Here is a 23,338-nt window from a genome sequence, read left to right on the forward strand (position 1 = left end):
AGACAGGCCCATAAAACAAAACAAGACTAAATGGGCACACCAGCCCAGGGGCAAGGACGAAAAAGCAGGAGGGGAGAGGAAAGCTGCTAATAGGAAGCCCAAAGTCAAGAAGGGGAGAGTGTCGACATGTCATGGGGTTAGCAACCAAAGTCTCAAAACAATATACTTACTAATTGTTTAATGAGAAGCTTCTTTAAACCTTCATTTAGGTAAAATCAAAAAAAAAAAAAAAAGATTCGATGCCTTGAATTATGATTTGGCAAAGAATATCAAGTATACCACAAATTGCCAGAAGAACAAATAAATCTGCCTTGAAAGAAGTACAGCCAGAATGCTCATTAGAAGCAAAGATGGGGAGACTTCACCTCACATACCTTGGACATGGTACCAGGAGGGACCAGACCTGGAGAAGGACATCATGGTTAGTAAAGCAGACAGTCAGCAATGAAAGAAGATCCTAAATGAGATGGATTGTCAGTGGCTGCAACAATAGGCTCAAACATAGCAACTACTGTGAGGATGGTGCAGGCCCAGGCAGTGTTTCATTTTATTGTACATAGGGTCGTTATGAGTCAGAATTGACTCGATGGCACCTAACAACAACAATATCCAGTAATTTGGGAATAAGCCATCTCAGTTAAGTGTTCCTCATTCCATATTAGCTATTCCTTTTTCTGGGATGCATTACTCTGACCTCTCCCTGATAGTTCTACATTTTTTAAATTATGCTTATTGTATGAATACTATATTGTGACAATTTAGAGGATAGACTGGGTCCTACTCATTTTGGGATCTTCATCATCACCTTTATTAGTTTAACACACGTTGGTCAACACATGAAAATATCAAGAATTTAAGAAAAATACTTCAAATATTCCATAATTTATCTAAAGTTAATAGGAATTGATGATCATAATACTATATTTTAAACATTTTGCATTATCAATAAAATCTTTCCAAAACAACATCAATAAAGTAAGATATCTTACCTAGACCATGTCTATGTGTTGACATTGGGGGTAAGACTGTCCAAGTCTTGGTTTTCGGATTGTAACATTCAACAGTGTTCAGAGTCTTTAAGCCATCTCGACCTCCAATTACAAAGAGTTTTTCATCAATAACAGCCACTCCAAACTGCAACCTCCTGCCATTCATTATTCCTGCCTGGATCCACAAATTTGTTCTGAGATCGTATTTCTCTATGGTTGTAGCTCCTGCTAAAACACAAAATCAAAGTCACCAATTGCTACTAATCCAAACTACAGCCTGCTCAAGACAGTGTACAAATGAGGATGTGAAAACACTCTTGTCACATTCATTTTTCTTAAGAAAAGTACCAGAAAAACAAAGGCAGTAATTCAACTATTTTCTTTTCTCTTCTTGGCAGACGCTAATGATCAAAATAGACAAAATGTTAGGTTTGCTTGAATTGCATAAAAGTCTCATGATAAATTATTGATTGAATAGACGCATCATTGGGCATGACACAGTGCTCCCAGTAGATTTTACAACTTCTCTTTATCATTCTTTCCCATCAAAAAAAAAGTAGCATTATCCTGGTTTGAAAAAAAAAACACATAAAACCTTTTGAATAACAAAGAAATTTATCTGTATAAATTTAAGAGAAGTTGATTGAATAAAATCTTTACCATGTTTCCCATTAACATTTGTTTGATGATTTAACCAGAAGGTTATAAAAGTCAGTTAAAGACATATAAGCAAATAACTGCTATGCTTTTCTTTTTTTAACCTCCCTTAAAAAATATACATCTATGTATATGCCTCTGGAAAATTATCATTGTTGTGTGCAGTCCAGTCAACTCTGACTTACAGCGACCCTATAGGATAGAGTAGAACTGCCCCATAGGGTTTCCATGTCTGTGATTTTTATCGGAGCAGACTGCCTTGTCTTTCTCCCACAGAGCAGCTGGTGGGTTCAAACCACCACCGTTTCAGTTAACAGCTGAGGGCTTAATGACTGTGCCACCAGCATTCCTTCTCTGGAGAATAGCTTAATAGAATTCAGAGGCATAGAATTATCTTCTATCCTTCACCAAACAGGTTACACTCTCTACATAAAATGGCTCATCTTTCCTAAAATATTTTTGTATATGAATTTTGGAAATACAATAATTCTATTAAGTGGATATTGAAAAAAAAGAAAAAAGAAACATAAATTGCTGGTTAGTTTTGTTTTGATGGATTCGATTACACATTCTATGTCGAAAATACCTTCCTACAGCAAGTTCATAAATGTTTATGTGATAAAATATATGCTAACCATCACTGATGTTGCTTCAGTGTTTGATCTTAATGTTCAGACTCACGTTCACCAACGTTTCCTCTTTAATGATTAAACATCCCTGCAGAGGGATTCAGCTCTCTTGTGTGCTTTCACTTAAGCATTGACAATCTCTTTTATTTGTATTATAATAAAAGCTTGCAAATGTAGGGAAAACACTCCTCCGGGGACTCATTTACTCTTTAGAACCTAACCAGCAATGAACTAAAACAAAAACAAAATTATCATTTTGATAATCGAAGTAAAAATTGTATAAATTATGTTCAACCTATACTCAAAGTTAACAGAGTAGTAATAATGTAGATACTGAATGAGATGAATTAAATCCTTTTTTTCTGATGTTAATGAAGATAAATGAGCTAATTTCCACACTCATTTAAATTTGAGGTATTATAAAATTATTAATATTTAGAAAAGATATCTGACTATCTGACTAGCTTAACCTGATTATAGATAACTCACTGCCATGAGACCCACAATTTTTAGATATAAGTGGGAAGAAGTAAGTATTTGAACAACTGCATTTCTGTTAATCTCCAAAACCTTGGTCAAAACCTTGATAGAAAATCTGAGATCCAGTTACCCTCCTCAGAGGAAATAGTTTGCAATGGGTGAAAATTAACCACGTCTGAGCTACCAAGGAAGTTGTTATTAAAAGGAGAAACTGAGGATTTCATTTGGGTTTCAAAGCCTCTTCCAACAAGCTAGATGTGTCTTCAATCTCAATACATGACAGAATTTGTGACTTTTACAATGTTTTTCCTTGAATTTCAGTCCTCAGATGTGACATATTTACTGATCCTAAGGTTGCTACTGAAACCATGGTGCCATAGTGTTTAAGAACTATGGCTAGTAACCAAAAGGGCTGCAGTTTGAATCCACCAGGCACTCCCTGGGAAACTATGAGGCAGTTCTACTCTATGAGTCACAGTCGACTAGTTGGCAATGGGTTAGTATTGCTACATGGTAAATAGTAACTCGTTCCTATCTTTTTTATTTTCAAGTTAGATGCTGTATTAATCTCCTACTGCTGCCATAAAAAATTATTACAAATTTGGTGGCTTAAACAACACAAATTTATTGTCTTACAGTTCTGGAAATCGGAAGTCTCACTGCACTACAATCGAGGTACTGGCAGAAATGCATTCCTTTTAGAAGTTCTAGAGGAAATCAGTTTCCTTGCATTTTTTCATCTCATAGAGGCCAATCATATTCCTTGGCTTGTAGTACATTTACCCAAAGTCAGCATCATTGCATCTCTCTGATCCTTGACCCTTATGGTTACACTGGGCCCACTCTGATTTGATCCAGAATAACATCCTTATGTTAAGATCAGTTGATTAGCTACCTTGATTCTGTCTACAACATGAATACCCCCTTGTCCTGGTGTCGAAGCCGTCGTGGCACAGTGGTTAAGAGCTGAGGCTGCTAACCAAAAGGTCAACCATTCAAATCCATCAGCCTCTCCTTGGAAACTCTATGGGGTAGCTCTACTCTGTCCTGTAGGGTCACTATGAGTTGGAATCAACTCGATGGTAAGGGGTTTTGCCCTGGTGTCACAGTGGTTAAGTGTTAAGCTGCTAACTGAAAGGTTGGTGGTTTGAACCCACCAGCTGCTACCTGGAGGAAAGGTGTGGCAGTTTGCTTCCATAAAGATTACAGATTTGGAAACCCTTTATGGGGCAGTTCTACACTGTCCTATAGGGTCGATATGAGTCAGATTCTACCTGACAGCAGTGGGTTTGGTTTGGGTTTGAATTATTATTTAGAGGAGCCCTGGTGGTGCAAATAGGTAAGCGCTCGTCTGCAAACTGAACAGATTATAGCCAAGAAAACTCTATGGAGCAGTTCTATTCTGTAACACACGGGGTTGCTATGAGTCAGAATTTACTCAACAGCAATGGGTCTTAAATTCTAAGAGGTTTACAGGTATTAATGCATTTAATTTCCATGAAAATGTGATGAGTTAGCTATTATTACGATGTCAATTTTACAGAACAGAAACCAAATCACAGAAAGCTTAAATAATTTTCTCAATGTCTCTCAAATAATAGAACTAAGACAGCCTGTTTCTAGAACACACCCTGTCTATCCCTTTACCACCTCTTTTCCCGATTATAAAAAGAGTTAATTGCAATTAATAGATATGTGGTAGGCAGAATCTTTAAAATGCCCCCTCTCAAGATTCCATGACCTAATCCCTGGAAACTGTGGATATAATTAGATATCACACCCTTTGATTGCTGTGTTATATGGCACCAAACAAAAAAAACAAACCGGTTGTCTTCGAGTTGATTCCAACTCATGGCGACCCCATGTGTTACAGAGTAGAACTGCTCCATAGAGTTTTCTTGAATATAATCTTTATGGAAGCAAGCCTCTCTGGAGCCACTTGGTAGGTTCAACCACCAACCATTGGGTTATCAGTCAATTGCAAATCACTTGTACCATCCAGGGATGTGTTATATGGCACAGTTGATCTTAATATGGGGAGATTAACTGGGTAATGCAGATCACATACCTGTTGCCATTGAGTCAATTCCAACTCATAGCAACCCTATAGGATAGAGTAGAACTGCCTCATAGGGTTTCCAAGGAACAGCTGATGGATTTGAACTGCCGACCTCTTGGTTAGCAGCCGTAGGTCTTAAACACTAGACCACCAGGGTGATCACACAAGCTCTTAAAAATACAGAGCATGATCTGGCTAGTGGTAGAAGGGGAGGTCAGAGAGATTAGAAGCTTGGTAGGATTTGAGCACTGATGGCACAACAATTACGTGCTTGGCTGCTAACCAAAAAGTTGGCCGTTCAAAGCACCCAGTGGCTTTGCGGAAGAGAGACCTGGTGATCTATTTCCATAAACATTACAGCCAAGAAAACCCTATGGGGCAGTTCTAATCTGTCACATAGGGTCACTATGAGTCAGAGTCAATTGGACAACCCAACAATCGCAATAACAGGATTGGACTTGTACCTGGTTTAAAGATGAAGGGGTGGGCCCACATGAGAAGGAATACAGGAGCCACCTCCAGGAGCAGAATTCCTCAGTGGATAGCCAGCAAGAAAACAGGGACTGAGTTTCATAACCACAAGGAACTGAGTTTACCTGAATGAGCTTTGAAGAGAATTCTGAGCTCTAAATGACAGTGCAGCCTAGCCAATACCTTGACTTAATCCTTTCAAGAACCTAAGTAGAGAATCTAACCATGCCATCCCAGACTTCTGACCTACAGAACTGTGAGCTGTTGATTTAAGTCACTAAGTCTGTGGTAATTTGTTAGGGAAGCCATACATTCTAGCTCATTTTAATTTGCATTTTTAAAATTTATGACATATTTGTTTTCTAAGTTCAAGAAAATAATTACAAGGTATTATGTACATTTTGTATTTTCCTCCTGATAAAAGAAACAACAGGTTCCTTACTCAAAATCTAAAACAAAAAAGTAACCAAGGTGTTATCAAAGTGTGGTTCGGGGACCCTTTGGGGTTGCTGATCCATGAAGTAAAATATGGCTGTCTTTTAGGAGACACAATAAGAATGAATGTGTGTACAGTCTCTTTTGGCGTTAGCAGAGCTTACTTCAGTATCCATAATTAAATTGTAAGCAACTTTACTCATCTTGACCACAGCACAGAATTAAGTGATAAAAGTTGTCTGAACTGACAATACAGATGTCACAAAAAGCTTCTATAAAGAAGATAAAACCCTTTTATTCAACTCACCAGAAAGGCCCTGAGGTCTTCGCACAGTCTTTTTACTACAACTTTAACGCAATATTAATAAGCTCAGTTACTTGACTTCCAAGCTTTTTAGAAGTCCATAAATTAGGGTGATATGGGGCAGCTGAAAGGAGGACTAGCTGATTGTAAGAGAGTAGCCAGAAAAAAAAAAAAAAATTCCATTGATTTAACTCAAATGAAACAGTCATTTAAAGCTACCTAAAGATAATTTTTTTTTTTTAAAGAGAAAAGAAATTATATAATGCGTAAAGAGCATCTTGGCCCATGAATGATGGTGATCCCAATGCCATGAAATCATTAGGAGAAAGTTAAACTATGTTTTATTCTCTTTAAGAACGCAGCAAATATCAGAAACATTTTGGAAAATTTTAAAACAGAAGTTACTTTTCATACTGCATGAAGTATTAGACCTTACTCTTAAAGGAAAATATGATTTAAAAGAATGACTTATTTCTTGAATTTTTCCTAGAATAAGCATTCCATTGACTTCCACATATCCAAATATTTATGAAAAAGATAGCTTTGGAATAGCATCCTTACACTTATATAAAAGGTATTATTGCAGAAAAAATATTTTTCTATGCAAATAAGCCTTTATTTTCTAGGTAATTCTATTTTATAAGGATATTCTTGTAAGCATTTCATAATCATCGTGATAATTCCATAGGTGCCAAATAAACAACTGACAAAATTTCATACCAATCCCTGATATAAGCCATTTGAAAAATACTAATGGATGTCTGTGTAATCGTGTATAGAGATAAAAATGTAAATATACTATTACACTTCATGCTGGATTTTGAAGTAGATATGTAAATCTCCAAAATCCAGTAGTGTGGTTAATGTCAAAATAATCTCCTTAAAATTAGGAAATATAAAATGATTCCCATTATTTGGCTCACAGTCAAGGAAAAGAAAAGTATGAGGTTCAATTGTCACGTAATAGTACACCCAAGGAACTAAGGAAGTAAAACCTTAAATTATTAGAAAAATATAAAATGTTTCTGCAAGATGGCAAATCAGAAAAGCAATATATAAAAATCCATGCAATTTCTTTCTCCCCCACGTGTCTGTCAATTTGTCGTACTGTGGGGGCTTGCATGTTGCTGTGATGCTGGAAGCTATGCTACCAGTATTCAGATAACAGCAGGGTCACCCATGGAGGACAGGTTTCAGCTCAGCTTCCATACTAAGACAGACTAGGAAGAAGGACCCGGCAGTCTACTTCGGAAACACATTAGCCTGTGAAAACCTTATGAATAGCAGCGGAACATTGTCTGATATACTGCTGGAAGATGAGCCCCCCAGGTTGGAAGGCACTCAAAAGACAGCTAGGGAAGAGCTGCCTCCTCAAAGTAGAATCCACCTTAATGACATGGATGGAGCAAAGCTTTTGGGACCTTCATTTGCTGATGTGGCATGGCTCAAAATGGGAAGAAACAGCTGCAAACATCTGTTAATAATTGGAACCTGGAATGTACGAAGTATGAATCTAGGAACATTGGAAATTGTCAAAAATGAAATGGAACACATAAACCTCGATATCCTAGGCATTAATGAGCTGAAATGGACTGGTAGTGGCCATTTTGAATCGGATAATCATATAGTCTACCATGCAGTGAATGACAATGCACTGAAGAGGAATGCTGTTGTGTTCATCGTCAAAAAAGAACGTTTCAAGACCTATCCTGAAGTACAATGCTGTCAGTGATAGGATAATATCCATATGCCTACAAGGAAGACCAGTTAATAGGACTATTATTCAAATTTTTGCACCAAACACTAGGGCCAAAGATGAAGAAATAGAAGATTTTTATCAGCTGCTGCAGTCTGAAATTGATCAAACATGCAATCAAGGTGCATTGATAATTACGGATGATTGGAATGCAAAAGTTGGAAACAAAGAAGAAGGATCAGTAGTTGGAAAATATGGCCTTGGTGACAGAAAAAATGCCAGAGATTGAATGATAGAATTTTGCAAGACCAAAGACTTCTTCGTTGCAAATACCTTGTTTCACCAACATAAATGGTGACTATACACATGGACCTCGCCAGATGGAAGATACAGAAATCAAATTGACTACATCTGTGTGGAAAGAGACGATGGAAAAGCTCAATATCATCAGTCAGAACAAGGCCAGGGAACAGACCATAAACTGCTCACATGCAAGTTCAAGCTGAAACTGAAGAAAATCAGAGGAAGTCCACGAGAGCCAAAATATGACCTTGAATATATCCCACCTGAATTTAGAGACCATCTGAAGAATAGATTTGATGCATTGAACACTAGTGACTGAAGACCAGATGAGTTGTGGAATGACATTAAGGACATCATACATGAAGAAGGCAAGAGGTCATTGAAAAGACAGGAAAGAAAGATGGATGTCAGAGGAGACTGAAACTTGCTCTCTAACGTCAAGCAGCTAAAGCAAAAGGAAGAACTGATGAAGTAAAAGAATTGAACAGAAGATTTCAAAGGGCATCTCGAGAAGACAAAGTAAAGTGTTATAATGACGTGCAAAGCACTAGAGATGGAAGACCAGAAGGGAAGAACACGCTTGGTGTTTCTCAAACTGAAAGAACTGAAGAAAAAATTCAGGCCTCAAGGTGCGATAGTGAAGGATTCTATGGGGAAAATATTAAAAGACACAGGGAGCATTAAAAAAAGATGGAAGGAATACAGAGCCATTATACCAAAAAGAAATAGTCCATGTTCAACCATTTCAAGAGGTGGCATATGATCAGGAACTGATGGTATTGAAGGAAGGAGTCCAAGCTGCTCTGAAGGCATTGGTGAAAAACAAGGCTCCAGGAATTGATGGAATATCAATTGAGATGTTTCAACAAACACATGCAGCGCTGGAGGTGTTCACTCGTCTATGCCAAGAGATATGGAAGACAGCTTCCTGGCCAACTGACTGGAAGAGATCCATATTTATGCCTGTTCCCAAGAAAGGTGATCCAACTGAATGTGGAAATTATAGAACAATGTCATTAATATCACATGGAAGCAAAATTTTGCTGAAGATCATTCAAAAATGGCTGCAGCAGTATATCGACAGGGAACTGCCAGAAATCCAGGCTGGTTTCAGAAGAGGACGTGGAACCAGGGATATCATTGCTGTTATCAGATGGATCCTGGCTGAAAGCAGAGAATAATGGAAGGATGTTTACCTGTGTTTTATTGACTATGCAAAGGCATTGGACTGTGCCGATCATAACAAATTATGGATAACAGTGCGAAGAATGGGAATTGCAGAACACTTAATTGTTCGCATGAGGAACCTTTACATAGATCAAGAGGCAGTTTTTTGGACAGAACAAGGGGATACTGATTGGTTTAAAGTCAGGGAAGGTGTGCGTCAGGGTTGTATTCTTTCACTATATCTATTCAATCTGTATGCTGAGCAAATAATACAAGAAGCTGGACTATATGAAGAAGAATGGGGCCTCAGGACTGGAGGAAGACTCATTAACAATCTACGTTATGCAGATGACACAACCTTGCTTGCTGAAAGTGAAGAGGACTTGAAGCGCTGACTGATGAAGATCAAAGACCACGGCCTTCAGTATGGATTGCACCTCAATATAAAGAAAACAAAAATCCTCAGAACTGGGGCAATAAGCAACATCATGATAAACGGAGAAAAGATTGAAGTTGTCAATAATTTCATTTACTTGGATCCACAATCAACGGCCATGGAAGCAGAAGTCAAGAAATCAAAAGATACATTGCATTGGGTAAATATGCTGCAAAGGACCTCTTAAAAGTGTTGAAAAGCAAAGATGTCACCTTGAAGACTAAGGTGTGCCTGACCCAAGCCATGGTATTTTCAATTGCATCGTATGCATATGAAAGCTGAACAATGAATAAGGAATACTGAAAAAGAATTTACGCCTTTGAATTGTGGTGTTCACGAAGAATATTGAATATACCATAGTCTGCCAAAAGAATGAGCAAATCTGTCTTAGAAGTACAACCAGAATGCTCCTTAGAAGCAAGGATGGCGAGACTGCGTCTTGCACACTTTGGACATGTTGTCAGGAGGGATCAGTCTCTGGAGAAGAACATCCTGCTTGGCAGAGTACAGGGTCAGCAGAAAAGAGGAAGACCCTCAATGAAGTGGATTGACATAGTGGCTGCAACAATGAGCTCAAGCATAACAACGACTGTAAGGATGGCTCAGGACCGGGTAGTGTTTCGTTCTGTTGTGGATAGGGTCACTCTGAGTCGGAACCGACTCAACAGCACCTAACAACAACAACAATTTCGTTATAAAGATAAAAATTACTACTATTGTATAGAGAAGAGAAGTTATTAAAAATAGCAATACCAAAAAATGAATGATCAAAAATAAATGTAACAATATCCATGCCAGTTCCAGATGAAGGAAAAAAAAAAAGAACTGTTTTGAGGGATGTTGACTTGAATGAATGGAATGAGCTATATTGATTTTGAATGAGATTCCTCATTATTGCAGAAGTAACGATTATCATATAGTCACAATATAATAATGATGTTTGTACAGGTTTTTATAAAACATTACTTCTGTTTCTCTGGAAATTCAAATATAAAATATTAAGAAACACATTTTTAAAAGCCAGAAAAAAACTATAATATAAAGGAGTCCTATGGGTAAAATTTATATTATAGTTTTTTCTGGCTTTTAAAAATGTGTTTCTTAATATTTTATATTGAATTTCCAGAATCGGAATTGACTCGATGGCACTGGGTCTGGATATGGGTAAAATGCCCTACCAGGTAATGCAATGTATAGCTATATAGATGAAAACATTTTTTCTCTAACTGATGAAGGAAACCAGATAGATAAATATATTTGAAAAGAAATCCAGAAATAACCCCAGTGAATATGGATGTTTTTAATATAATAAAAGTGTCTGTTCACATCATTGAGAAACAATTTCATTATCAAATTATTAGTGTTAAGAAAACTAATTATCCTTTTGAGGTAAATAAATAAACTTGGATCCCTGTCTCAGTCCTTACATCTGAATGTATTTTAGATGAATCAAAGACTCAAACATAGTTCACATGGCCATGTAACTCACTAATTGATTCTCCTCTCAGGGCTCCAAATATAATAACTGAAACTTTAAGTAATTTGCCCAAAGTCACACTATACAAAAATCTAAATGTACTAGAAGATAAAAAATTAGATGATTAATTTTTACATCTACAAGAGCCTAAGACCATGAGAACATGAAGAAAACACAAAACCCAGAAGTTATAAAAGTAAATATTAATCAATATTTGACAACTGATGACCTAAATATAAAATATATTTATGACAAAAAACACACTAAAAAAAAAAAAAAAGAACCAAGAAAAAACCCTAAGAACCGAGAACATATGCAACAAACCTTTTAATAAAGCCAACAAAGGGTATAATTTCTTGATAGATAAAAACTTGTATAAATCAACAAGAAAAAATAGATATTGAAAGAGAAAAACATGCTAATGACGTTAACAGGCATTTAAGAGGAATGTAATATGAATAGAATGTAGTCATCAGAAAAATTACCTAAGCTTGCCTGCTAATAATCTTACTAAATTGCCAAAAAAATCAGAAAACAAGTAATTCTGGTATACTTTCATTACCAACTGATTGACCCTAAATCAGTACATTTTTGGGGGGGATGTGTGTGTATGTGTGTGTGTGTGAATATGTAATAAATTTAGGAAATGGGGGAGTTTAATTTCTAATGTGTAAGTTTGTCTATTTTTAATATTTTACCAAAAAATACTTAAAAATATATTTTGCTAACATCATGTAGATCTTATATTAGATCATAATTAAAATGATGTTGTTGTTAGTTTGTCATCAAGTTGGTTCCAAACAGTAATGCGTTATTTTATAGTAGTAGCTCCATCATGTTGGTGCTATGCTAACGATGTCCCAGACAAGTCTACAGAAAAAGTGAGTGAAGGCTTGTAGTTATTATTTTTATCATTGCTACTTAACTACTGTTTCTACAGCAACAAATTCACATACTAAAATAGTTTTACAGCAAGGAACACATGTTAAAAAGTACTATTGCAAGCACATTTCATTTTTCTGTCTCCTTAATAAATGGTCTCTGAACATAAGCTAATGCTTATTGACATTTTCAAAATATTTATTTTCATAACTGATATAATTTGCCAAGAATCAAAGAAGCTATTGTTGTTAATATTGCTATTAAAATGCCCCAGGTGCCAATAAACATCATTCATTTATTATTTCTTCAATTTTTTTTTTTTTTACCCTCCATTGAAAAATGCAGGCACTGATGATGAAAAGAAAAAGCTAGCACACATGATCTAGTATTTCTGACTGCGTGGCAGAAATCCAAGTCATTGAAGTATCTTTCCAGAAATTTAGTAAAAGAATATGCAGTCCCATTGATCTCTACCTAATCTATAAACTTCTGGGAAGAGTATTTTGCTGTTTTCATAAATGAGTACCACCTCTGCAAAGACACATTAATTGAAGGCTATCTGTGATTCACTGATCTTTACTCATTTCAAAATTAAGGTTAACATTTGTGTAACATTAGGAGCGAAGGTAAATCTTTTACCTTTTACTATCTGTAAATTTCTACCCTAGAAGTAATTTAAGGTAGCACTAAGAAGCCTCTTTTTCTTTGCCAGAGTATAGCCATACATTGGAGGGCTAAGATTAGGTATGATGAAACACATTTGCACACACACTACTTCTCTTCTGGGTCTGCAAAAAGAGACTTAACGTGGAGGAAATATGTGCTTACCCACATTAACTGCACATTCATCAGGAGATTGATCAAAAAGAATATACTGTCTACAAAAGAGCGTATAATTATGCTGGGCATTTTATTAAAAAACACAATCTTATCCAGTCTGCATTCACAGAAAGATTTGTAGAATCTACAATGATGTGGCCCAAAAAGTCTGACTACTCAAAAGCAAGCTAAAGTGATTAGTAGGCTAAATTTAGAAGAATTGATCTATATTTTTCTTGATCCATTTGTAGAAAAGATACTAGGAATGATTTCAGCTAAGATAGTAACTAGGCATTGTCTCTTTCTAGGGAGGATAAGGCAATGAAAGGAAACTTTCCTGACAGGTGATTGACTTTTCACTTGAGAGAGCCCTTCTTTCACTCTTCGCTAAGGAATATGGCAACCAGGAACTGGAGTCCCTCCTCTGCAGACTCACTGGGGACTGTGTAAACAACAAGAATTCAGCTTCACACATGAGCATCGTTCCTGATTCTAAAGATTATTAAGGATGCAAATACCATGGCTTTGCTTAGTACCTTTGGGGAAATATGGTTCTCTCCCAAAATGCCCCTTAGCAGCCAATATTCCAGAAGACAGTTCTCGGTGTCTCAAAAGCAAATTGAGCTTTGGCTGACATGTTATTTGGGGTTTGGAGTTGCTTCTATAACTTTGTGCAAACTGATGACCTTGAACTGGTAATCTCCAACGATATACTTCAAGTTCAAAGAAAAGGTGCTGAAGTGGAACCAAAGTGACTGAATAGAGTTACTGAGGCAAACATCAAGTAGAGCAGTATTTGTACGGCCAAAGATGAAAGAATAAGCTTTCTCTCTCTCTCTCTTTTTAATACTGCTTTTCTTTAGAAAAGTCACACAGTATTTTAAAGTTATTTTCCCCTACTTAATTGTAAATGATCTGGTTTCTCTGACACAGAATTGCAAGTGAATAATTTCTCAAAGTCATATGGTGATTTCTATCGAGTTAAATGCTTTAAAAATTATCCAGTCATTGAACTGCTGTATGAAAATTTGTACTTTACACGTTCTTGATAGTGCAGCCAAGGAAGTAAAAATCAGGTCAAGATGGCTAACACTACTTACCTATTTCACTTTTCATTTTTGCCTTTAACAAGACTGATAATGGCATGAACAGTAAAGAGACAAATTCAAGATAAAATGATCCAGCCTAGTCCTTAGAGTAGAAAGAGAAAAATAAGAAAAGTTTTCCTAAAGCTAGGCAATTTCTTTGTTTTAAATATATGCAAATCCAAAGCATGTGTTAAATATTAAAATATAATACATGTTCTGTAATAAAATGGCTTAATATAAGAAATCTCCATGTAATAAAGTACTTATTTTATCGTTAAGAGCAGAAGCTATCCTATCCTTCATATTTTTCTTCATCACCTCTGACAACATGCTTATGATTATAAGCCACATATCCTAGAAATCATAGAAGATTTGTTTTCAGTTCGTATAAAAGAGATAAAGCTGTCTAATCAGACACTAGCTATTAATCAAAATAAATAATTGATCCGTACCTGCAACTGGGACTATCGACTAGAAGCCAAAACAAAATATGTAGCAATAAAGAATGGCTTTGATTCTTCTTCACTTGTCCACGTGGTTAATCACTGTCTAAGAAAATAGTCACTGCTAGCGTGGTATTGGCAGACCATCAGCATATTTGATATTTCTCTAACTAGGTTCCATTTGAAATTCAAAAGCATCGTGCTTAAGGTGATACCAGAACAATGTAATAATGCAATACACTTATTATTTTCTTCACTTTATTGCCAAAGAATATTGATTCAAACTTTTAACGGAGCTTTTAACTCCGTTTATTCATTCTTTGGTACAAAATAGGATTGCACATACCCTGCCATTCCACTCCTCCTATTTTTGCATTTCAGGCAGCATATTTCTATTCTCCAAGAATAAAGACATTACTCACTTTGCATGGTTCCAAAATGTATACTTCTGAGCTACCAAAGTTTAGTTCAAATTTTAGTTACTGCAATATATTGGCAGTAAGTAATTCCATGAAGTACACGCTCTGCTGCTAGCTCTTCAGTCCACAAATCACTACGTAAATAACAGATGTATATCATGCCCAATGATGGATCATGTCACTAACTGTAGATAATTAGTTATTGTGTATCTCTCGTGTTGCCTTGTTTCTCTCGGTAATAAGCTTACTGAAATTTTTTAAACAGGGTAATTGAAAGAGAGAATTGATCAACAAATTGAAAAGTGATACTGCTGTAAGTGACATTAGAATTGGATGAAAATGGATTTATAGAAGATATAATTGGCAGGGAACATGCTGACACTGCCACTGTTCAAAAGACTCTAAATATGTAACCAAAAAGAGGTAGTCATGATGAAAAGGATGAAGATATCCCAGACAAAGTGATGCTGGCAAACCCTTCACGTTAGAGGAATTCTTGGAAATAGTTCATGGCACTGAAAAAACAAATCACACGATATTGGAAGCTGATCCAAACATAGAAAAAGAGTATGATAATTTGCCAAGGCATAGAAAGATTCACACTCTGTACCACAGTATCATAAGTTATATAATTAGAAAGACAGGCAAGCAAAGAAATAAAACACTTCGATAAATCAACTTCAGTGCAACTAATTTTGAAATTACAATATACTAAATAAATATTAATTTTATTATTTTTTCATTTCCTTAAATATTTATAACTAATATTAAGAGAGTATATAATGTTTTGACAAGTATTTTTCAAGGCCACTGAGCAATTATAATTTTCCTATTGATCAGAAGATCGCTCAGTTTCAGCTTGCATGGTCATTGTTGTAGTCCCGTACTACCGTGGAAAGTGAGGATTGCCTGTATATACTTAACTAGATTTGGGCCTCTCTCAATGGAACGTTCCTGTTTTATACTCACTTGTGCCTTTCTAACCTTGTTTACCTCCCTTAAAATATTGCTTGTGAAAAATTGTCTTTTACGCTATCTTACTTTGGATTGCCCTGAAAGAGTGTCTGAGATCTAGACTAGGAAGCAGGAAGTTTATTTGGAAGGCGATCTCAGGAAACAAAAGTGAGGAAGCAGGAAGAGTGAAATATGAAGAAGGAAAACGGAAAAAGGGGTGCAGTACTAAGATGATTACTACTATGGCCAACAGGAGTGCCTTTTTGCTGAGGACTTTTTGAGGAATCATGTAGAAAATGAGTCAGAATTGTTCATCTTAGGGAGGGGATTCTGGAGCATTTATCCACGGTTACTTGGAGATTGCCTCTGGAGATTTAGTGCCATCCTCTCCCTGTACCACTGGGCTTCCTGTGAAAGGGCCATGCAGGCTGAGTTTGCTCTCACTACCTCAGAGAGAACTCTTAGGTTGATGAGCAGATAGACCAGGAGGTTGCTTGTGACAGAACATTGTAAACATACACAGAAGCTGTCAATAAATTGTTCTTGTTGTTAGTTTGTATCAAGTCAGCTCTGATTTATGGTACCTTATGTACAACAGTATGAAACATTTCCCAGTCCTACACCGTCTTTGTGATCACTGGTATGTTTAAGTCCATTGTTGAGGCCACTGTGTCAATCCATCTCATTAGGATTTCCCTCACTTTTAACGACCCTTCACTTTACCAACCATGATATTCTTTTCTAGCAATTAGTCATTCCTGATTACATGTCCACAGCAAGTAAGATGAAGTCTCACCATTCTCACTTTTAAGCAGCATCTGGGTGATATTTCTTCTAAGACTGATTTATTCATTCTTGTAACAGTCCACAAGTTACTCAATAATCTTTGCCAACACTACAGTTCAATTGCATCATTTTTATTTCTGTCTTCCTTTTTCATTGTCCAGCTCTCCCTTGCAAATGAAGCAACTGAAAAAACCATGGCTTGGGTCAGGTGCACCTTAGCCATCAAAGTGATACCTTTGCTTTTTAAAACTTTCAAAAGTTCTTTTGCAGCCAATTTGTCCAGTGCAATACCTCATTTGATTTCTTGACTTCTGCATCTATGGACATTGATTGATTGAAGTAGAATGAAGTCACTGACAACTTCAATTTTCTTTCCATTTATCATGATATTGTTTATCAGTCCAGTTTGAGAATTTTTGTTTTCTTCACATTCAGGCATTATACATGCTGAAGGCTGTAGTCTTTGACCCTCATCAGTAAGTGCTTCCTGTCATCTTCATTTTCAGAAAGCAAGTTTGTGTCATCTGCATATTGCACGTTGTTATTGAGAGTTCCTCCAATCTTGATGCCACATTTTTCTTCATATAATCCAGTTTCTCAGATTTTTTACTTGAAGTACACATTAAAAAAGGTGAAAGGATATAACCATGCTACACAGCTTTTCCAATTTTAAAGTATTCATTATCTTCTTGTTCTTTTCAAATGACTGCTTCATCCAAAGGCATGAATACAATTAATTGTTCTGAAATTCCTATTTTCATAATGTTACCCACAATTTGTTATGATCCATGCAGGCAAACCTCAAATTAAATGTGGGTAAAAAGGATGTGGCATTTGATGCCACAATGTCTCCTAGAAACTGGGAGTAGATGCTTATTTTATTCTACAACAGGAGCTGCCAAACTTTCTATAAAGGACAAGATAATAGAAATTTAGGTATTATGAGTCTTTTTATGGGTCTTTTTGTTGCAGCTACTTTGCTATTATAGAGTGAAAGTAGCCAGAGGTAATAGATAAAAAGTGAGCAATGCTCAATAAAATTTATGTATATCAAAATTTGAATTAACACAAAGTTCAAATCTTGTCATGAAATATCATTATTATTTTGATTGTTTTCAACCATTTAAATGTAAAAACCATGCTTAGTGCAGGAGACATACAAAACAACTGGTGGGTTACATTTGGCCTGTGGGCCATAGTTTGCCAACTGCTGTTATACAAAATACCCATAAAATATAAATATTGGCAGAAAATGGTACTTAAAAGGTGTTTGTTTATCATAGAAAATCAGAATATCTTCATTTTTAAAATGAAATTTATGGAATTCCAGAAAGCAATTTGTGTACGCCAGATTTAACTAATCAAAGTGGCCTTCCCCAATAAGATAATAGCACTACACCCCACTCCTATAATCTCATTACCTTCTCTTTATTCCATATTTCTCCATTACTGATCACAACATGACCTATGTTATACTAACCTATTTGTTTGTTTATTGTCCCTGGATATAATTTAAGCTACAATAGGTTAGAGAATTTTTCTATTTTGTTCACCAACCCTGACAACACTGGCTAATAAATATTTGAAGTAGAACTAGATAATCTCAAAAAAGTGATTTTATGATCTGTGAACTCAAGAAATATCTGAGGAATGCATTAGAATGGTAAAATTATAACCTCGTTTCATAATTTATACTTTGTAATTTTTGAGAAAAGAGTGATGAGAGATAAGAAAATAAAGTCTACTTTTCCTAATTTGAGAGGAAAAAATATTAGAAGAACTGTCAGAAAGTCCTATTTTCTGTTCAAAATGTGAGTGCCTACAAAATTATTTTAATGTAATAAAATTATAATTAGTAAGACTGCAAAATATACAAAACTATTATGAATTCCCGCCCATGTTTCAGAGGTAGACATTGGCAATGGTCACAAGTAGAATACCTGTAAAAAAGTTACATAAAAGGAAATTGTAAATTATATAAAACAAAAATATTTCTAATAGAACCTTACGATAAATGACCAAGTTAAGATAAAGAAATATATAATAACCTATAAAAAAAAAACAGACTGGGAAAAATTCAAAATATTCATAAAACTACAACTTAACAACGAAAGTCAAATAACCCAATCAAAAATGGGCAAAAGACATGAACAGACACTTCACCAAAAAGGATATTCCAAAGACCAACAAACACATAAAAAGATGCTCATGGTCATTAAACCTGTTGCTGTCAAGTTGATTCCTACCTAGAGATTCTATAAGATGGAGTAAACTGCCCCGTAGGGTTTCCAAGGAGTGGCTGGTAGATTTGAATTGCTGACCTTTTGATTAGTAGCCAAGCTCTTAAACACTGTGTCACCAGGGCTCATATCATTAGATAGATGCAAATTGAAACTACAATGCGATAGCATGTCATTTCTTCTAGAATGCCAATGATTAAAGAAAATAAGAAATGTTGGTGAGGACATGGGAGTTCAGAACCCTTATCCATTGCTGGTAGGAATGTAAAATGGTTCAAGCATTGTGAAAAACAAGATGGTGATTCCTCAAAAAATTAAAAATATAGCTACCATAACCTGCTGCCTTTGAGTTGATTCCGACTCATAGAGACCCTATAAGACAGAGTATAACTGCCCTACAGGGTTTCCAAGAAGTGGCTAATAAATACAAAATGATGAGCTTTTTGTTAGCAGCCAAGCTCTTAACCTCCGCTTCAATGGGGCTCCAAGAACTACCATCAAACAAACAAAAAACCCAAGCCCATTGCCATCAAGTCAATTCCGACTCAGAGCAGCCCTATAGGACAGCATGGCCCATGACCCAGTGATTCCACTCCTATCATCCCATTAAAACCCATTGTCATCAAGCCGATTCTGATTCATAGTGACTCCATAGGACAGGGTAGAACTGCTCCATAGGGTTTACAAGGCTGTAATCTTTATGGAAGCACACTGCCACATCTTTCTCCTGTAGAGTGGCTGGTGGGTTCGAACTGCCAACCTTTTGGTTAGCAGCCAAGCACTTAACCACTGCACTACCAGGCACCTCGAGTGTATACCATAGGAACCTAAAACTAGTGACACAAACAGACATATACAAACCTATGTTCATTACACCAGTATTTATTCACAATAGCAAAAATTACAAACAACCTAAACGCCCATCAACAGAGGAGTGGATTAAAAAAAAAGTGGTACATACATACGATGGAATACTACTCAGCTGTAAAAAGGCATGAAGTCCTGATACATGCGACAAGATGAATAGACCTCGAAGACATTATGCTGAGTGAAATAAATCAATTGCAAAAAGACAAATACTACATGACTTCACTTATATGAAAAGACAAAAATTACTGAATACATACAGACCAATGGCTATAAGTATTTCTCTGGGATGGGAGGAGGGAGGAAGAGAGGGAATCATTCTCCGGCATGTTGTGGGATTATGTTTATGGTAATGGGAAAATTGGCATAAATTATGTGTTATGTTTAAACAATTTGATGAATATAACTGATATCTCTAAGTTGTACAACAGAAAAAGGGCAAAATTTTACAACAGCAACCAAAAAAAAAAAGGCTGAAGTTGCTGATACTACTTGGGTACGTCCATGCTTCTCATGAATTAGTTCTGTTGGTTTGAAGGTATAGGGTTATGGCTTTGTAAAGCTGTACAGTCAATTAACCTAATACTGTTTTTAGAGTTTCCATTTCACTCCCTAGTTCAGTGAGTAGTGTCTAGGGTCTTAAAAAGCTTATGAGAACTCATCCAAGTTACAACAACTCATCTTTGTTCACCTGGAGCAGTAGAGGAAGGAGGAGACCTAGGGGAATTGGAGAAGGACTTGACTGTAGGTCTAACTGCCTTCATGAACTACTGCTTCCCTTGCCATGAAATCGGAAGAACTGCATGGCTACCATTACTGAAAGTTTTGGTCAAAGTATCTATATATGAATTCTGATCAAAAGGGGAAAACATGTAGAATAGAATTTAAAATTCTTACAGAATGCAGACGTACTGGACCTATTGAGACTGGAGGAACACCCAAATCTATCTCTCTAAGAAAGTCTTCAAACCATGAATTGAAATTATCCCCCAAAGTCATTTTTAAACTATACAGTAGTTTAGCTAAATTAGTAAAGAATGTTTGTCATGAGCATCATGCTCTATTAAAGAATTATCTACGTGAGATCAAAGTAACAACAGTAACTCTAAAGCATGCATGAGAAATTTAGGGGGTAGTGAGTCTAAGTCAATAATGGTGAAACAACATTGGTTGAGATAGAATGGTTACACAATGTGAAGAATATAACCAATGTTTTTGAATTGTACTTGTAGAAATTGTTGAATGGGTGTATGTCACACTTTGTATATTTTCACCAAAATTAAAAAAAAAAAGTATAATACATGTGAAGATTGTAATGGTGGTTCAGTGGTAGAATTCTCACCGCCCATGTACCTCACATGCAGCTATCTATCAGTGGAGGTTTGAATGTTCTTGTGATGTTTATCAGATTTTAATGGAGTTTACAGACCAGGAAGAAAAGCCTGGGAATCTACTTCCAAAAATCAGCCAATAAAAACCCAAGGTTCACAGCAGTCCAATTCAAAACTGATCGGGGGATGGTGTAGGACTGGGCAGCATTTGTTCTGTTGTAAAAGGGCTTACCATAAGTCCAGGTCCACTGGAAGGCAGCCAACAACAACAAATCAAAAATCAAATTTATTGTCATGGAGTTGATAATGGCTCATGACAACCCCATGTGTTACATAGTAGAGCTAAGCTCCATAGGGTTTTCTTGGATGTAATTGCCAGGTCTTTATTCCACGATGCTGCTGGGTGGGTTTGAAGAGTCAATTTTACAATTAGTAGCCAAGAACAAATCATTTGCACTACTCAGGGAACTCTAACAATAATATATGTGAAAATAATTAATTTGTATATTTGCTATAAAATAAATTTAATTATTCTCATGATCAAGAATGCTAGCTCATTTAAAATACTTGATAAAGACTAAATTGATACTGATATATTAAAATTTTGACACATAAATTTTTTTTAAAGAACAATGGTTAAATAATGAGATTGAATCATGTACATGAAAAGCAAATATGCAAAAGAATAACTCTGTTTAATAACTGAACTTACCTTGTTCAAAACTTGCTTTCAAAAGAAGCTTTATCTAGAAGTCAAATGCTTGGAATGAAGACCTTTTTTCTTAGCTAAGTTTGTTTTGTGAAGCCTTAGAAGCCACAATCTCAATAAGCAGAGGCTTAAGTATGAACAAAAATTGCCGGCTATGAATAATACATACCATAAAATTTCAAACTATTAATCGCATCATCATTTACTGAATTGCCATTCAGTTGAGTTTGTAATTTTGTGTGTATGTGTGTTATTTCTGAAAAAGAAAAGTAATAGTATTTTTCCAATTTTACAGATAAAGAACATCAAAATTTGGAACATTTAATTATCTTGCTAAAGATTGCAAGTGTTTCAGTGTTACTAATTAGAAAAACAATGCACCACAAGATATTTTGAATTATTGGTTATGAGGAGACAGATTCTAAGATATGTGTATAAGCTAAAGTCCTAAAATAATAAAAATTATTGTTGAAATATTCTTTACATTTCTAATAAATATACATTAACATGAACTTAAATAATACACACATATATAGCTATATTTTAAAAAGTCAGTTTAAATATAGTATGGAAACTTATTGTTGCCTTGGTATTTTGTTGCTGTTTATAAAAATTTTTTTCAGTGATTTTTTTAAGAATTTAATTTAATTTTTATTGTTGTTTTCTTTTGTATAAAGTAAAACAATAAGGAATTAAAAGTACATCTATACTTCCCACACCACACAAATTCTGGGGCTTTCTGAGGCATTAGTATTTTTGCTTACCCTCTTTCTTTCTTCTTGCAGAAAAATGGAGGAATAACATCCTCATAACTATTGAAATTGTTATCGCTCTCCCTCAGCAGGTATAGACGAATCCCTTGGGTTAATGTGACTCCAGAGTAATAGAGTAAATTAAATATGCTTATCCATTGGGTATTTATTCATGAATTTTGCCCCAGGTATTAAGTTATCTCTTGGTGGGTATATCATTGTGTACATACATCATTATCTACGAGTGTATGTCTGTATTTATGAACCACATTAATGATGCCTGCTTTTAAAGTACTCTTTCAAAGCCAGGCATCAAGACTACCTGAGTACGAAACAGAACTAACATCTTCAAAAGCTTTGGCATTAAATAGAAATGCATCCTATAGCATTTTAAATAAATGTCAAAAAAAATAACACTAAAAATAAAATGTCAAAAAAATTAAAAACCAGGTTGTTAGCCAACAAATAAAATTCTATTAAAAAGAAAGGGAGAGGATCTGAAAATGTAAATCAGTTGGCTAATAATTAAAATAGCACTTTCTTTGTTTTAGTGACATACTTATGTAGTGTTCAAGAAGTAAAGAAATATTTTCCATAATGATTTTCACGCACACTCTTTTTGCAGGTATATATCATATAACATCACCTTAAGTTCCTTTTGAACATAGATGTGCAGTCACCACAAATATATTTGTACAGGCAAGTTGCACAGCTTACCTATAGTAGCTAAGTCTGGAAATAGCTCAGGTGCCCAAAAATGAATAAACAGAACACTATTAAGCAGTTTAAATTAAAGAACTACTGATAGATAAAACAACGCAAACGAATCCTCAAATCATTACGCCAAGTAGAGGAAATCTTAGATAAAAGAGTACAAAATGGGGTGCAGCAAGATGGCAAAGTGAGTGGCTGCTCCCATTTACTTCCCCAGCAACTAACTCACTG

The 23,338-nt window shown here is 35.6% G+C and overlaps 1 protein-coding gene across 2 annotated transcripts in view; it reads right to left on the bottom strand.

Annotated features, from left to right (window-relative positions):
• KLHL1 (kelch like family member 1) overlaps positions 1-23,338 on the bottom strand; it is a 474,296-nt gene that overhangs the window by 80,356 nt on the left and 370,602 nt on the right. For both annotated transcript variants that reach the window (XM_049853061.1, XM_049853060.1), the window contains one exon: positions 990-1,214. In XM_049853061.1, the coding sequence (XP_049709018.1) occupies positions 990-1,214 (225 nt within the window). The remainder of the gene's footprint in view (positions 1-989; positions 1,215-23,338) is intronic.

This window comes from Elephas maximus, chromosome 14, assembly GCF_024166365.1.
Source record: "Elephas maximus indicus isolate mEleMax1 chromosome 14, mEleMax1 primary haplotype, whole genome shotgun sequence".
Classification (NCBI taxonomy): Eukaryota; Metazoa; Chordata; class Mammalia; order Proboscidea; family Elephantidae; genus Elephas; species Elephas maximus.